The sequence below is a fragment of the Filobasidium floriforme genome, assembly GCF_021052385.1.
Source record: "Filobasidium floriforme strain CBS 6241 chromosome Unknown HD553scaffold_18, whole genome shotgun sequence".
NCBI classification, from domain to species: Eukaryota; Fungi; Basidiomycota; class Tremellomycetes; order Filobasidiales; family Filobasidiaceae; genus Filobasidium; species Filobasidium floriforme.
The window spans coordinates 194594-210722 of record NW_025763639.1 but is presented as its reverse complement, the minus strand read 5'-3'; the positions used below and the strand labels follow the sequence as shown (position 1 = coordinate 210722).

At 53.5% G+C, this 16129-nt stretch overlaps 6 protein-coding genes across 6 annotated transcripts; 3 read left to right on the top strand and 3 right to left on the bottom strand.

Moving 5' to 3' along the window:
* Nucleotides 1–368: 368 nt before the first annotated feature.
* On the top strand, nt 369–2498 carry HD553DRAFT_344120 (uncharacterized protein; the record flags this gene model as incomplete). Its single annotated transcript, XM_046182949.1, has 3 exons — nt 369–552; nt 617–1885; nt 1966–2498. The coding sequence occupies 3 exons, from the start codon at nt 369–371 to the stop codon at nt 2496–2498; spliced, it is 1986 nt and encodes a 661-aa protein (XP_046034677.1).
* Nucleotides 2499–2567: 69 nt separating this feature from the next.
* Nucleotides 2568–3842, bottom strand: HD553DRAFT_315524 (uncharacterized protein). The gene is made up of 4 exons (XM_046180495.1): nt 3550–3842; nt 3287–3461; nt 2976–3190; nt 2568–2882 (listed from the first exon to the last, which is right to left on the bottom strand). The coding sequence occupies exons 1-4, from the start codon at nt 3741–3743 to the stop codon at nt 2750–2752; spliced, it is 717 nt and encodes a 238-aa protein (XP_046034676.1). The 5' UTR covers nt 3744–3842; the 3' UTR covers nt 2568–2749.
* Nucleotides 3843–4944: 1102 nt separating this feature from the next.
* Nucleotides 4945–5777, bottom strand: HD553DRAFT_315522 (uncharacterized protein). The gene has a single exon (XM_046180494.1). It carries the CDS (start codon nt 5737–5739, stop codon nt 4951–4953), a length of 789 nt encoding a protein of 262 aa, XP_046034675.1. The 5' UTR covers nt 5740–5777; the 3' UTR covers nt 4945–4950.
* A 1640-nt stretch (nt 5778–7417) lies between these two features.
* Nucleotides 7418–9592, top strand: HD553DRAFT_81180 (major facilitator superfamily domain-containing protein). The gene is made up of 7 exons (XM_046184508.1): nt 7418–7654; nt 7736–8055; nt 8117–8328; nt 8399–8553; nt 8613–8702; nt 8763–9243; nt 9325–9592. Exons 1-7 carry the CDS (start codon nt 7550–7552, stop codon nt 9504–9506), a joined length of 1545 nt encoding a protein of 514 aa, XP_046034674.1. The 5' UTR covers nt 7418–7549; the 3' UTR covers nt 9507–9592.
* Nucleotides 9593–9722: 130 nt separating this feature from the next.
* Nucleotides 9723–11338, bottom strand: HD553DRAFT_344115 (putative 3-ketoacyl-CoA reductase; the record flags this gene model as incomplete). The annotated part of the gene is made up of 7 exons (XM_046182948.1): nt 9723–9790; nt 9860–10061; nt 10164–10409; nt 10502–10707; nt 10797–10956; nt 11059–11177; nt 11248–11338. 7 exons carry the CDS (start codon nt 11336–11338, stop codon nt 9723–9725), a joined length of 1092 nt encoding a protein of 363 aa, XP_046034673.1.
* A 337-nt stretch (nt 11339–11675) lies between these two features.
* On the top strand, nt 11676–16028 carry HD553DRAFT_344114 (uncharacterized protein; the record flags this gene model as incomplete). Its single annotated transcript, XM_046182947.1, has 14 exons — nt 11676–11745; nt 11825–11893; nt 11963–12076; nt 12171–13528; nt 13598–14060; nt 14133–14464; nt 14519–14589; nt 14652–14793; nt 14852–15053; nt 15117–15200; nt 15262–15364; nt 15422–15772; nt 15833–15889; nt 15962–16028. The coding sequence occupies 14 exons, from the start codon at nt 11676–11678 to the stop codon at nt 16026–16028; spliced, it is 3483 nt and encodes a 1160-aa protein (XP_046034672.1).
* Nucleotides 16029–16129: the final 101 nt, after the last annotated feature.

Genomic DNA, 16129 nt, shown 5'->3' with positions numbered 1-16129 from the left:
TGTCGTCGAAACCTCGATAAAGCAGCGACTCCGCCCTCGACCCCGTTTCCCGATCTTCCAGGCACATGAAGATGGGATCCATCTCTAAACATCTGATCCCTTCAATTTGCTTTCGTATATATAGTCTGCCACTACATCACCGCATTGACCGATTTGCGCATCCGTACTACTCGCAAGATCACACGGAAACGACCACACGTCATCGGAAGAGCCGCAAACGCCATAGAAAGTTCAATCCTTCTCGTCTTTGGTAGAAAGGGCCTCCCCGCCCATATTCAGATCATATATAGGTATGCCAACACAAACCGTTCGATCCACGTAAGCGATATCGCCTGACTCGTTCGATCATCGTGCATCTTGCTCGCAGGATGAAGTCCAGCTCAGCCGCCCACCGTGACCCCCATGGATACACCACATTCAGCAAACTCCCTCCTGGGGGTCCACGTATACATATATCTCATCCAGGCGACCCTCCTTTGACGAGTAAAGGTCCGCAAACCTTAACGCAGCCACGCCCTGGGCCCGTCATGGGAACGTTCTACAGAGCCCCCGGTACGTGAAATCAAATCGCTCGAGTCGCCTGGCTCGTCCAGCTGACAGGCCGATCACATGACAGATCTCGGCTCTAGGTCCGGCGTACCGTTCCTTCCGCCTATCGTCACGTCCGACAATGCTAGCAAATATACTAGCAACGGGCACGCATACCAATACCCACCGCGAAACATATCGAGGCAATCCCAACAGCATCAACATCAGCACCGACATGCTCAAAGCCAAGCGGGACCATCTCAGCCGGCTAGGTCTGTACATCGTCCGTCTGAGCCGAATCGTGACCAAGTCATGCTCAAAGAGCGGTACCAGCGGTATCAGCAAGATCTGGAGCGACACCAGCAAGAGCAGGACTACCTGCGATTACAGCGCGCACGCGAACAATCGTTGGCGTCTAGGATAGCTGCCCGGGTTGATATTCCTGTTGAGGAAAAACGTACTGGTGCTGCTAGCTCAGGATTCAACTTTATTCCACCGCCACCTCCCGGTCTAGCACCATGGATTCCACCTGCTTCAGCTTCATCTTTCAATGAGCGGGTGCTCGGCTTGCCTGATGAGGTTGATTTCGACTTCATGCTTCGCCCAGAGAATTCTCAACAGCATCGACAGCCTTCCACTCTGATTTTGCCAGGCCGACCGTCCTTCTCTACAGGTCCGACAGGCACCTCGTCTCGAGCTCGAGATCCGCCAAGACGACCGGATATCCCGGCCTCCAAGCCAGATCGACCGGGTGTTTCGGACGGGTTTCACCTTCCACCGGCTCTTCGACCTCCACCTCATCCCGCTTCCGGCCGTCCTCCCGCCGTCATTCCTGAAAGAACTCAGACTCAAGCCTCGATTCGTTCTCCTACTGCCGATAAGGTTGCACCTACGAACCAAGTACCTATAAAGATTCCCGCTTGCCCGACGGCGATCGATGTTATCGATGCGTCAGCCACAGTCACAGCGACGGTACAGGTGGCACCAGCTTCAAGTCCAGCACCAATCTTGCCAGCCCAGTTATCAGCTGCTGCAACTGCACCTGGATTGGCGGCCGTATCCGTATCTGAAGCTGCACCTGCACCGGTACCGTTACAGACAAACGTATCGGTAACGATCCCAGGACCAACCTCGACACCGGATCCGCTTGTAATCAAGCTCTTCCCCACGAAAGAACCTTCGGTCGAGGCAGACAACGAGAAGGAAAGGAAAGAAAAAGACAGAGAGGGGGCGGGGGTCCAAGTGGTAGATCTGACGGAGGAGGTACCGGAGGATACGATCCTAGTCATTCGTAGTCCGATCAAGCGGAGTCCTACCAAGCCTCCCAGCGTCGTTCCTGTTCCTGCCGCCAAACCTGGTAAGTACGCCTGCCATGAGACCTGTAACCGTGCATTGTAAAGCTAAGTGCCCGGGAATATCTTCGTCGGAATCATATAGCACCCCGGAGCCACAAACGAAAACGTCCCGTCTCACCCGACTCTGATCTCGGACTTCGACCGAAACATAACGCAGGACCACCTATATCAGGCCCTTCGTCCCGTAGTCAAAGGTACGAGAGGTATCAACGCCGACAATTCGAGATCGTCGCTGGGAAGAGTCGAAGTGTCAGCTATAACAGCGAGAGCGAGGGAGGTAGTGAGGGTCCGCCTCGTCGACGGGTCCGGGGGAAAGGGTCTAGGACGACCGGCGCGCAAAAGAAGAAGAAGAGGAAACCTTGCAAGGTCATCGATGTCGATCTAGCCCTCGATCAGAACCAAAATCGAGGAGGAAGTGCCGAGAGCTCTGCCTCGTCTTCTTGGCGGGTCACCCCTTCTCCGCGTCTATCCCCTCGAGCCGAGAGGATATACAAGGAGAAGTATTTCTACGTCCTTTCCTACGAGCGGGAAGATTCGGGGGAGACCAAGTTGGTCGATCTGTTAGGTATCTCTGAAGCGGACGAGAGAGCTTGGGAGGAGGAAATGCAGGATTGAAGGTAGAGCAAGAACCTGGTGATTGTGGCAAACTGTCGATATTAAGAAGACCTCGAGGAGGTAGGAATGTCGGCCGCAATCGATTATAATCAATCCCTTCCTGCATCTATTTGTAACTTACAACCTGAACCTCGGGACATCCTCCCAATTCGCCTTATCGAGCACCACACCTCGTCCCATCCCGCACATATCTCCCCTCAACCCGTGAACTCCAATCTCACTCGAGTCTTTGCTTTGTGCCGCGATCTCGATCAGTTGTCGAGATAGACCTTGAAAGCGTCCAGCCAGACCTGTTTGGCACCCGTCTCGATGACGTCTCCGTGACAGGGGATCAGCCTGTCGAAGTCCCAAGCGGCGACGATCTTGGTATCCCTGGACATGGCACTGCGTACAGCACGGTAGATACGATCCCACTAATGAGCCTCGAAATCTTCTCATCCGCGATGCTGAACATCTAGATTTTCGCCATGAACTCACGCCTTGTCCTTCCCCGTCAACCTCGGGATGGCATTCTTCATACCCGATTGTAACAGGCTCAACGGCCAGATCGGTTTCGAGCTCTGGCTCGTCTTCGAGTATTGTTCCGTCGGCGGGAGGTTAAAGTAGAGGTCGGCCTCGACGAGCGTCTTTGTGGGCATGTGGAGGACGGCGATCTCCTTGTTCACGTGGCCGGGGAAGTATTGCAGTTTGAGCTAAGGAGGGCAGCCAGGGTGGGTTTCGGAGGAGGTTAGTGACACGGATCAACGGGAGTAGTGGCGAGATTTCAAGGGGAGGGGTTCTCGTCTTACCTCGTCCTCGAACCCATACGTCTTTGACTCGCCTCCCTCTCCATATACGCCCGCCCACTTGACGTCCGGTTTCTTCTGAGCGATACCTTCGGGTCCGATACATTTGGCATCCGGGTAAAGCTTGAAGAAGTCGGAGATGTACATGGCATGTACGAAATCTGGCGTCAACAGGTACCTGTCATGACAAAGAAACAAGGCACTGCGAGATCAGCCTCATCCCGGCAGAAAAGCGAGACGTAGACATCGCGTGAGCCGAGACCTACTTGACGGTACCCATAGCGTTAATAGTATCGATGGTCTCCTTGTCAGCCGGACTAGAGGCGAGCACGAAAACCTCGTCGTTCTTGAGCTTGATGGCGGTCGAACGACCTCCGATGGGCAAGATCCCGAATCGAGAGAAGGGTACCGAGAAGATGGTGATGGACGAGTTGATGGCGCGGATGACGGTTTCGGACATGGTTGCAGAGTGGTTCTGGTTGAATGCTACTGATTGAAGGTTGCAGAATGAAGTACTGGGTTTCCTTTCAGGCCGCTGTTTATCTTGATTATCATAGAAGGTCGAAACTTTAAACTGCATCCTACTTTTTGCAAACGGTAACTTGGGCCTGGTTTATATAGCCAGGGCGGTTGGAATGACGTAGTAAGGTCCACACGACCGATCACGTGATTAGCGGCCACCGACTACCCGGCCGCCGATCATCAGCTGCTCGACCTTCAAACACCGAGGGGCCAACAAGCCAAAAAGCCATCCCTACCCTGGAGACTTACCAATCACTCTTTCTCTCTTCAGGACATCGTCGTTGAGGCATCGTACGATCATGCAAGTAGAATCTGAGGTGACTGCCGAACAATTCTACCCAAGCGGGGATACCGCCTATGTCCGAGTCACCGGGCAGGGCGAACGGGAGATCATCTCGTTCCATCGCTTATCCAGTGCGAGCGCCTTGAATCTGAACATCATCGCACGGCAACTCGCACAATTCGTTCAGGACCCGAACGAGACTATCCGGCTGGTCGGAGAGGTAGCAAACCCGATCTTGCATTTTTTGAAGGTTATTGATCAGGATCGAAACCTTTCAGAAGGGTATTGTGCTATTCAGATCAAGCTTGCGGGACAGGAAGAATCTGTACAGGGTTATAGGTGGCATATGGACGGACCGTACTTTACAGCAGCCACGGGACCTCTCAAGCCGAGATACAAGTAAGGCTGTGTGCTCGTAGGCCAGCCAACCGTCTTTCTGCGAACTTGTCCTGTGGAGGTATTACGGCAAGTAGCTGCATGTCAACTATCCAACCGGGCCGAAGTCAAAATCGACGGGTCGTACGATCCCATCTCTTGGTCCCGCATCGTCAACAGGAATTCCGAGCTGCATCACCTTGTAGGGAGTCAGCCTATGGTCTGGGCGGCGCATCATGGGGTAGCTTTGAAGTGGCGAGCTGATTTCACGGGGGACGTACATTCCGAGCCAATAGACGGGTCAGGAAGGATGTTCGTAGGTGTGATTTGCGGGACAAAGGAGGAGATCGAGGAGTATCACGAGAAAGTGTATGGGCAGCCTGTCCATGCTGCTCAAGTGAGGTTCAATTGAGGAGACCATTATGCTCCGTGACTGGAAGCGAGCAGGTCATCAAATCTGATCGATCTACATAATTGAGCTGTTAATTTACAAGTCATCGAATCCGATAAACATCTCGTCCTCCTCAAGATCGCCCTCTTCAGCTATATGGGTCTGCAGATCATCTACCATCCCATCTTCGACCTCGCAATCCAGACCTGCCATATTGGTCATTGTCGCTGCAGCCCCATCAGCCTTTATCGTCTCTACCTCGGATGCTAAGCGCGAGGTGGACCAGATCGAAGCGAACGATCCTCGACGAGACCTGACAGCTGAAGCTCCTTCTCGGACCCGTTCCCAAGTACCCATCGGTTTGCTCTCCACCTCAGAGACGGCTTTGGGCACGATCTCGCGTACGCTCCCCGAACGACCTCGTCTCAATGATCCGATTGTTTTCAGGCTGTCGGTCGAGGTCTGCCGGGACAAGGTCGACAGTCGATCGAGGTCGGACGATTTGTTGATGTTGTTGTTGCCGATGTGATACTGGACTGGAGTCCTGGATCTTCTCGTCGTCGGCCGAAGCTCTCGTCTACTATTCCCTTGCCCATGGCCAGGCACGGCAGGAGCAGGCCGATGTGCCAGATAAGCCATGCGACCGGGCTCTTGTGAAACACCGGACTGGATCGCAGGCAGACCTTGTAACAACGAATCCGAGGCGTTTCGTTTATGCCCCATCCCATCCGGATCCCTTATCCCGTTCCTCAACGAGACCGAGCGTCTCAGACTAGGTTCTCGAGGAAGCGAGAGCCGGTCTTCCCATTTCGCCAAGGACAACCGAGGCCCGACCCGATCGACGGTGGTCATCGGTACATTCACGTGCTTGTTGTGTGATGGCATGGCCCACGTACTGGTCACCTCGATCTGACTCACGCGAGGTTCAGCCAAAGCCGAACGAAACCCACCTCCTCGTGAAGAAGAACAGGGCGAGTCGGTCGCGCTCGCAGGTGATTCGCAGACGTACTCGTGTGGGGGCATCGTGCCCGTCGGTGGGGACAATGTGAATTTGGCTAGACATTCTATCGGGGGAGACAGAGGGTGAAGGATCTCGGCGGGGGCTCGGGGTGGAGGGAGGCTTCCCCATGTATGATGACCTATCTCTGGCGAGATGGTGGAGGATCGTTTCGGGACGGGCCTTAGGAGCTTCTTCTTCCCCTTCAGCCCGTTATCAGCTTTGTCCCTGGCATCGAGCTTGCCGATCGGCATAAGCTCTTCATGCTCAGCGATAGTCTGAGGCGGGGGAAGGACGAGCGAGACGGCCCGGGTCCGACTGTTCGGGCTGACATTAGGGAAATCGAGCGGGGCGTGTATCGTCAATGGGGAATCATAAGAAGTCGGCTTGCGACTGTGACCGGATCTGTTTCGAACGCTAGTACTGGCTGTGGTGGTCGTCCCGGTCGACGTTGTGACAGGGGATGAGGCGGGGGAACAAAAAGCGCTCAGACCGCCAGGGGAGCTAAACACCGAACGTAGTGCCGGTCGACGTGATTCGTAGTATACTGGAGGTGAAGTGTCGATCAAGGAGGTGATCAGTGTAAGGGATTGCTTCAAGGAAGGTGTGTTTTGTTGGCTGGTGGTTGTGGTCGACATCGTCTCGTCGTGATGTGGTGTGCTGATGCCACAGTGATGGTTTGTTGCAGATCAAGGTACAGAGCGAATGTTGTTTCTACTCACGACTGCACGGGAGAGCCCTGCTACCCGCAATCGAATCCGAAAGTGAACGTAAAGATTCCAGACGAGGACACGAAGTCTCTCTTCAAACGAGTGTCGGGTGAAACCCGTATTCGTCTATGTAGTTCGGGCATGTTGGTACGAAACGAACGAAACGTCCCAAGGAGCGTACGAGCGACCAGGACTTGTGCGCATAAAGGAGCCCGTGAACGTCGTGTTTCAGAAGTGCGCGCAGGATCTTCATGACAGCTCTAGAGACGCCGCCTAGTGCCGAAAACCAACTGCAGATGCCAAAGGACTTCTGGTAACGCCTTGAGAACCCTCCATGGGCAACGGAACTCTCCAGCTACCTTCAACTTCAATTCATGCGCGCTGAGACGTTCAACTTGTCGAACGGGTGCAGCTAAGACAGGTGTTGGGGCTCGTTGCGTAGTGGCGGGAGGATCGGGATGAGGTTTGGCCGCTTGCAAACTCTAGGATCATCCTGAAAGCACTTAGTAGACTTGCTGCGGCGATCGTGGTTGCGATGCGATGCCGTAACTGGAATCCTCCCGTCGAGGAACGCCGAGGGTTGGTCTATAAAAAGGATCCGGCGGTCAAGGGTTCGACTTCGGTAGATAATTCCACCAACGCCCCGACCCGATGGCGACATCGAGATGATGTGCGGGAAAAGAGATCACAGGCCAGGGTATACAAAGATATTTGTTCAATCTAGTTCACGCTAGAGTATACGTTACCAACTCGGATCTATGCAATTCGCTCTGGACGTCGAACATGGGCAGAATGACAGGCAGCCCACAACAAGATCAGACGTTTCTCCCTGCGAAGAGCGCGATTAGCCAGGGTCTAGAAGATACACCGCCAACACCGGTTCTCCTGGAAAGACCCTTCGAAAGAGTCTATCGTCCAGCAAAATCCTTCGCTGAAGACCACTCTGGCTATCGCATCATGTACGACCTCGACGAGCTTTTTGTGGGCCATGGCGGGTCAATCGGTGTTGTTGATGCTCCCGGCCATCGGGCGTGATCTGGAGATTTCCCAAGAGAACCTCACTTGGATCCTGAACAGCTATGTACTGTCATACGTAAGCATTTCTGCAGAGCATTTGCGGCTTCCAGTCGATACTGTGCGACTTGACTGATTCCGTTCGGATATATCATGCCAGGGCTGTCTACTGCTCCTCTCCGGTCGGATCGCCGACATCATCTCCAGGAAATACACCTTCATCCTAGGCATGTTCCTCTTCTGCGTATTCAGCCTAGGCTGCGGCCTGGTCCGTGATTCGCAAGCTGTACCGTTCTTCATCCTGAGAGCTCTGGCTGGGTTGGGGGCCTCGTTAGGCGCCCCGTCAGCCATCGGGATCATCGCCGAGAATCACCCCGAGGGGCGGAGGAGGAGTATCATGTATGCGGCATATGGGGCGGGAAACCCGATTGGTGCAGCGGTGGGTGTACTGCTTGGGGGGTCGTTGGCGGATAGTGGAAGGCAAGTTTCATTTGCTTTGACTGTCCTAGTCCTGCGCTGTCTGACCTTGTTACCGTAGTAGTCACGGATGGCGCACCGCTTTCTACATCACCTGCGGGATCGCCATCATCCCGGTGATCGGCGCCTTCTGGGCCGTCCCTTCGCATCGACCAGAACCCGGGGCGGATAGGAGGATCGATCTCATCGGGGCCTTGTTGTCCACAGCGGGGCTCGTCATGTTGCTCTATGTGTTTACGTCAGGTCCGACGGCGTCTCAAGGTTTCCGTACACCAGGTGAGCAGCATGAGCATATTCTGATCGTATTCGAACTCGCATGACTGAAATCGAGTCTGTCTTTGTGTAGAGATCATTGCCATGCTCGTCGTTTCCGTATGCCTCCTGGCAATCTTCATCTGCTGGGAATGGTATATCGAAAACCGCCTCAACAGGCCGCCTCTCCTCAAGCTGGCCCTTTTCACGCGAGGCAAGGGGAAGCTGTCCGTGGTCTACGGTTTCATCGTGAGTATTTTAGCTTGAGAGATGGCAATCAAACAGCCAAACTGATGACCCCCGAACAGTTTTTCAATTTCGCCTCCTTTAGCGGGTACTTCCTGCTCACCGACTTGTACTACCAACAAGTCCTCCACCTCAAGCCTTCTCAAACAATGGCAAGTGGTTCATCTCCCTCTCAAGCAAGACACGCGCTAATCAATCTCGTTGCTCTATAGCTTCGCTTCCTGCCTACTTCAGTCAGTGGACTGGCATGCAACATCCTCATCGCCTTTCTGGTACCGCATGTCACTGGCCAGATCTTGTTGTGCGTCGGTGCCGTCATGACAGCGATCGCGCCCCTGCTCTACGCGGTGATCAAACCGGGCGCCATCTTCTGGACGAACGAGTTCTGGGCGATGATCCTCTGCGTGGCCGGGGCGGATTTCGGAGTCGCCGTCGGACTCATCTTCGTCTCCAAGCTGTCCCTCTCCTCGGAACACAGCTCGGCGGGAGGGCTGTTTCAGACGGCTTTGCAGGTCGGGAACGCTTTCGGCACGGCGATCGCCACGCTGGTCTACACGTCGATCGCGCAAAAGAAGGTCGAACAGAGTTCGAGTGTGGTCGAGAACGTCGTCAGTCATGGAGAATATCCTCCCGATGCGCTCTTGCCAGGTCTCAAGTCTGGGTTCTGGACGAGCTGTGGGGTTGCATTGGGCGGTGAGTTGGAGTTGGAGTCTCCCTTCATATAGTCGCGGGACCAGGGCGAAAGCTTATATGATGTACTTGGCCAACTCGCAGCCTTCCTGTTGTCAGCAATCTTCTTGGGCGGGATGGGAACCGTCGAGAAGAAGATAGTCGCCATCAAGAGCGATCCCGAGGTTGCACACTCTCTCACCATGGACGACAAGTACGGCGGGTTGGAGAACCCAGAAAGTTTCGGACAGGACAAGACATCACGCCTAGTCGCGCATGTTCGGTAATATAGGCGCAGGGGGTTCACCAAAATTGTACTGTACTAGTATCTAGGGAAATCAGCATGCTATATAATTTCGTCACATGCATCGGCGATATAGCATCATTCCTGCTCGACCCGCTACATCTCCCTACACGAACTCCCAGTGCGCCATGCTTTCGCCTCAATCCTGATGTGAGATGCGAGATTCAGACTCGTACCGATCGATTTTGTGGACCACCATCTACTGGCTCTTGAGCTTGTCTCGCTGTTGTTTCTTCAAAGCCCTCGCCCTGATATCCTTGTGCAGCCCTGATCCAGTTCTCCGTGTCAATATCTCATTGCGCCCTAGCTCATCGGAATTACCAAACGCCAACTCACTCAAGTTGTACCAAACGGTAATACTCTCAGGCACGAATCCGACGATGTAATCCATCGCCGCGTGAGTCCAATACGGAGTGGACTCGTATACCCTCGACTGTGCGCCTCGGTTCAGTCCGATAGACTTTAGGGTGGATGAGACGAACGTCTGCGGGGTGGGGACCATCATCGACGGACGCCTGATCTTGGACATCTTCGAGACCTGGTAATCGAATTCGCACATCGGATTAGTTTCGATTCAAGTTCCGTCTCATACCAGAATGAAATGAAACGGGTCGTTCGATCATGGGGTAGCGTAACTTACGACGAAACCGGGCAAGACGAGCCTAACGACAACGCCATCCTTCTTGACCTCTTCACCCAGAGCCTTGTTCCAGGTCGCGAGGAAAGCTTTTGAGGCGGAATAAGTAGCCAGTAAAGGGGAGGGCACGGTCCCGCCGAAAGAACCGATGTTGAGGATGAGGGATTTGACTTTGGGACCAGGGGTGGATTTCTTGGTGAGCAGGTGCGGGAGGGTAAGACGGGTCAGGAGGAGGGTGGCGTGGATGTTCTGTCGGCAAGGAGAGGACAAGAATCATCAGATAAAACTGATTCAATTCGTAGTCTAGAAACAAAGGCATCGTCAAGCTCTCGACGACTTACGACCTGCAAGATGTTGTCCATCTCCTCCAAAGTTGTCTCGGCGAAAGACACCGGCATCGAGTGAGAAACCCCAGCGTTGTTGACCAACACGCCGACTTGGACTTCAGGCTGGGCGATCCATTTAGAGTAGGCGGAGAATGTTTCCGGAGTCGGATGAGAGAGGTCGATGGGGATGACGGTGGTCTGCACCAAGGGCGACTTGGCCGCTGCGCGATATACCGTATTTAACGATCAGCATTGCATTCCCGGAATCGGGATAGAGAGGAAAATCGAGATCGATCACGCGAAGACGTACAGATTTCTTGCTCCAGCTTCCTCAGACTCTCCACGTTCCTCCCGATCAAACACACGTTGAATCCAGCCCTGGCGAGTTGCTTGGCGAAAGCTTCCCCGATCCCGGACGTACAACCGGTGATTACTGCCCATCTGTTTTGTTTGGCTCCGAATGTCTTCAACTATACCAAGCGAGAATTATAGTACCAGTTGGAAAGGGACGTGTAGTATGGTATGTCGATAAGCGATCCGTGATCATGAGCGTGAAGCTGTACCGGACGTACGCTTTCTCCGGTGAAGAGGAAAGTCTCGGCGAGGAAGACGAGGATGGAGACGACCAGCTTTCCTAGAGCGATCGCTCCGATCAGAGAAAGGATGACCGCAGAGACAGGAACGTCCATAACTGCAAGCGAAAAGTTTAACGAGTGAGCCAGAATTTTCAAGCATTGAATGGCATTCTTGTGAACCCTTACCGATAGGTTTCCCGAAGATGTGGATGATGTGATGTCCGACGGAATCGCTAGCGTGAGCCGAGTGAGCGGCGACGAACGGTTCTGCGACCATGATGACAGTAAGTTCTTCCAGAAACGTCTAGTAGTTGCCGATGGACGGTACTTTAGTTGCAAAGGTTGACGTTGAACAGATCAACCATCATCATCGTTTGAAGAATCCGACCCCCCGGGAATGCGAAAGACACCGACGAAAGCAAGCGGCCTGCCTGATGCCGTCATTCACACTCGAAGGGATTTGATTCCGCTCCTCGCAGGTGATGCATGATGCATGATCTTGTGCTCGAGATAGTCTCGTCGCTCGTCGGTCTTGATCCTGAATCCTCGCAGTGTGAAGCAGGTCACAGCCCATACAGCCACGCATCAAGTGGTCACTACATCAAGCCCTTGTCATGCCGCCTTTTCAGAGCTTTCGTCTGATCTCCGGGATCAAGGAAAAGGTCGAAGCCGTCCTGCCCATAGGTGAGTCGTTGCTTCGTCATACACCATACTCCCAGCTCGACCTAGCTGGCTTACAAGCTATAACTGTTGATTGTCCCAGGAAGCAAGATCTATGTAGCGCTTGCGGGTGGAATCATACAGACGTATCAGCTCGAAGGCCTACAGGATGGTAAGCTTCAGTCTTTCTACCTACTCAACTTTTGCTAACAAATAACGCTGTCACCTTTGCCTACTGTAGTTGGTTCGAGCGTACCAAAAGCAAAGCTGATTAGCACGAGAAAAGGCCTAACGAGAAAACCGATCGATCAGTTGGAATATTTGGAGGATCTGGACGCTTTGGCCGTTCTGAGCGGTGAGTCTGGCACGACGTGACATCAGTGTTCAAGCGGATCATTAGCTCTGATAGACATGAACTGAATACCCATCTGGTTATCTCGTTCCTGTAGACCAAACCGTCACGCTTTATGACCTCCCGAACCTGAAAACACCTACTGTGATCTCTCAGGCTCGATACGTTCAATCCATCTGTACCCGTACCGTCTGGGTCGCCGCATCAAACCTCTCTCCCAAATCCGCAAGTGGTAAATCCAAGAGAACGCCGGACCTCGAAGCTAGCTCCAGGGTCGAGGACGAAAAGATCCGGATATCCATCCTCATCATAGGCGCTCGGAAGAAAGTCCATCTACTCACTTATCTCTCCGGCAAACCACATACTGTCAAAGAGATCGCATTACCTCATACGCCGAGGTTGATGCTCTTTCCCGCTGGGGTCAAGGCTTGGGGGTCTTACAATAAGCAGAAGGACGATAAAAAGCGGGTACCGACGGTCCATCTGCATTACAATGCCAATGACTGGGGGATCCTTGAGTTGGACTTGTTCTCCACCGAACGGGGATCCTCGGCGGGTTTGAAAGTGACCGAATCGCCAGCTCCAACCGGATCCACGACGACGTCGAATCCTTCAGGATCAGGCGCTGCGGGACCGAACTTGGGGATGACACCTAGTACCAGTGCTCAGGATAAGACGGGAGGTCTAGGCGTGGGAGCCGCTTTTGGAGGATTAGGGGGTTATGTGGGGAAAGGGTTCCGAGCTGTTTCGGGGGCTAGCACGGCGATCAACTCGATCGTCGGTCTAGGAGTCGGGAGTGACTATCTCGGCGAGGAAGGAGAAGCCGGAGCGGCACCTGGGGATGCTGTCACGGATGGGGAGACTTTGGTACTCCGAGGTGACCAAGGAGTGTTTTACGACTCTATGGGACGGATGACGAATACCCCACCGATCGACTTTTCTTCAACCGGGGATTCGCATATCCCAGATGATATGGTCTTCGCCGACCCGTTCATCATCAGCGCCATCCCTGCCTCATCCTCAACCTCGTCAACAACCCAGAGTCAAAACTCGTCGGGTGGGAGCAAGATCGAAGTCAGGCTTAAACAGACCTTGGCTGTGCAGCAAGAAGTTGCCGTAGGCGGGGGACAGGTGGATCTGGATAGTCCTGCTGCGGCGACAACTGGGGCGGGACATATCGAGAATACGGCAATCCGGTGTCTGTCCGTCTCGGCCAGACCGACATCTTGGGATCTTGAGAGTGATGGCACGGAAGATGTTCGACCGAGTTCAGCTTTCTGGGTGACCGTTCCTCTGGACAAACTACAACTGCAGACGGAAGGCAGCGCGCTCTGGTGTCTACGTGGAGAACCCTGGAAGGCGATCCTGGAAGATTCGTTGAGGGAAGGAAGGTTCGAAGATGGGCGGGGGATGTTGACTGCGATAAGGGGTAGAAAGGTCGAGGAAGTGGATAGCGTGAGTCCGGCTCGGGCAGCGTTGTTCTGAGAGACATCTGTTGATCGCGGCGAACTGAATCGTCCACAGGAAGAATACGGCTTGAAATTTCGGAAACTCAACGCCCTCGCTGCTTTCTCCAAAGAGAAATGGGAGACCGCCATCGAGGAATTCATCCAGCTCGATATCGCACCGGCGAAAGTAGTCTCGCTATATCCGGCGGATACCGTCAGTGGGCCTCTACATGTGCCACAAGAGAATTGGGTTCAAGTGTTCGGCGGGCCTGAAGATGGCAGGCTTACGCCGATCCAAAAGAGCCTGGAAGAGGGGAAACGACATACGACGGCCCAGAGTACAGTCGATATGCTCAAGGGAATAGCTCATATCGGAGGCATCAAGAAGGACAGTGCCAGTATCAAAGGCAAAGATAGTGCTAGCATCAGGGGAAAGGACAGCGCGAGTGTAAAAGGCAGGGACGGGGATGCGGGTTCTGTGATGGGCGACGAGGCGACTTTACACGAGTCCAGCAAAGATTCGGTGGTCGAGTATGAAGGTGGGTGATGTAGAGTGCTCCATTTCACGTTTCTTCTTCTTCATCTTCTCATATCTCTCGCTCTCACGATAGTATACCCGCCAGCAGCACTGGAATCGTTGATACACTACCTGTCCGATCGGAGACAAAAGCTCGTCGGCGCCATGGCGGCTGTACCAGGCGGTCCGCCGACGATCGACAGCCTGCCGCCATTCAAAGGTATACCTCGATCTGATCTTCGTGACTATCCGGACGTCCCCTTCAGCGAACTCTCGCCAGAACAACTCGTCCGGACAGCTCAGATCGTTTATACGGCACTCCTCAAAGTCTACCTGGCGATCAGGCCTGTTCTGGTTGGTAGTCTTTGTCGAATCCAGAATTGGTGCGAGGTCGAGGAAGTGGAAGAGTTGCTATTGGAGAAGAAGGTGAGTCATCTCTTCGCGGTCAATATGTACGGCAGACTGATTGTGACATCACAGAGGTATTCAGATCTCATCGATCTGTATCAAGGTAAACGGATGCACGAGAAGGCCTTGGATCTGCTCAGACAGTAAGACACGTTCCCTCTTCATCGCACTTCGTATCGGTTTACAAATACTGCTTCTGCGCCAGACTTGCGAAAGACGAGGAAGACAAGCTGGACAAGCTCGACCCGACCGTGCGATATCTGCAAAAGCTAGGACCGGATCATTTGGACTTGATCTTGCGGGAATCAGATTGGATTTTCAAGGAAGACCCCGTCTTTGGCTTGCGGGTAAGCGTAATCCCGAGACCTACGTTCCTGGTTGCTCCCTAACAAACCTGCTATCCAGATTTTTACCGCCGACGAGGCCGAAGTGGAGGCGCTACCACGGCACCGGGTTCTCGGATACCTCGAAGGGACGGATGAAGCGTCGTGCATTGGCTACCTGGAACATATCACGGGAGAGTTGGGAGAGGCTGGCCCCGACTTTCACGATAAACTCGCCGAGCTGTATCTCAAATCGGCGCGACGTGATCCAGAACATGAGAAGCGTAAGTTTCACCTCACTGAAAACGATATCAAGGCGTAGAGTCTGACGCGAAAAAAATGCACAGATGGCGAAGCACGGTTGTTACAGTTCCTCAGGACTTCGGAACAATACAGGCCAGACCGTCTGCTAGGCAAAATGCAGTCAGAAGGTATGCCTGTCGTTCGCCTTGACATCGATGACGCCTACTCACCTTTCATGCTCCGACACAGAACTTCCTCGTGTTCGCGCTATCCTGCTTGGCAAGCTCGGCAATCACGATGCAGCCTTACAGATATACGTCTATCGGCTGGACAGCCTCAAAGAGGCAGAGGAGTGAGTTCGAGCGTTATCCTCGATGCCAGCATTGAAACTTACACCATGCCTCTCAAGATACTGCTCACGCGTCTATCAAGATCAGCCTGACCCCAACGGCATCTTCCTGTCACTACTTCGCATCTACTTGCGACCCAGCGGCACAAGGCCTCCTCTGATCAATCCGGCACTAGCACTCATAGCCAATCACGGCACCCGGATCGACGCCACGAAAACGATAGACTTGCTCACACCTTTGGTCTCGATGCAGGACGTGCATCAGTTCTTCCTCAGAACACTACGGAACAGCCACTCGAAAGCGAGTCAAGCCAAGATCACTAAAGGTCTCTTGACGGCTCGTCGAGATCAGGTCGATCGGAATCTGGCCCTATGTCAGCAGAAGAGGGTCAGGATCTCTGACATGCGAATGTGAGTCCTGCGCGAGGTCAATAGGGTTATTCTTCCTGAATTTCGACGACTCTTTGATAGTTGCCCACAATGTCAGAAGCGCATCGGACAATCCGCCATAGCTGTACACGCCCCAAGGTGAGTACGAGCTGGTTATCAGATACGATCTCCGATCTCGTCGACTGATGTGATGATTCAACCTTATATTAGAGGCGAGGTTACGCACTACAACTGCAAGGATACATATTCACGGACGCTTGCGATGCACCGAACATGAGCAGACTGTATTTTATGAACTGTATCCAATACCCATGATAGGTCGGATTCAGATCTTGCCTTTGGCATTTCGAAGCTCTTCCAAAGACTTTGAGTAGATCG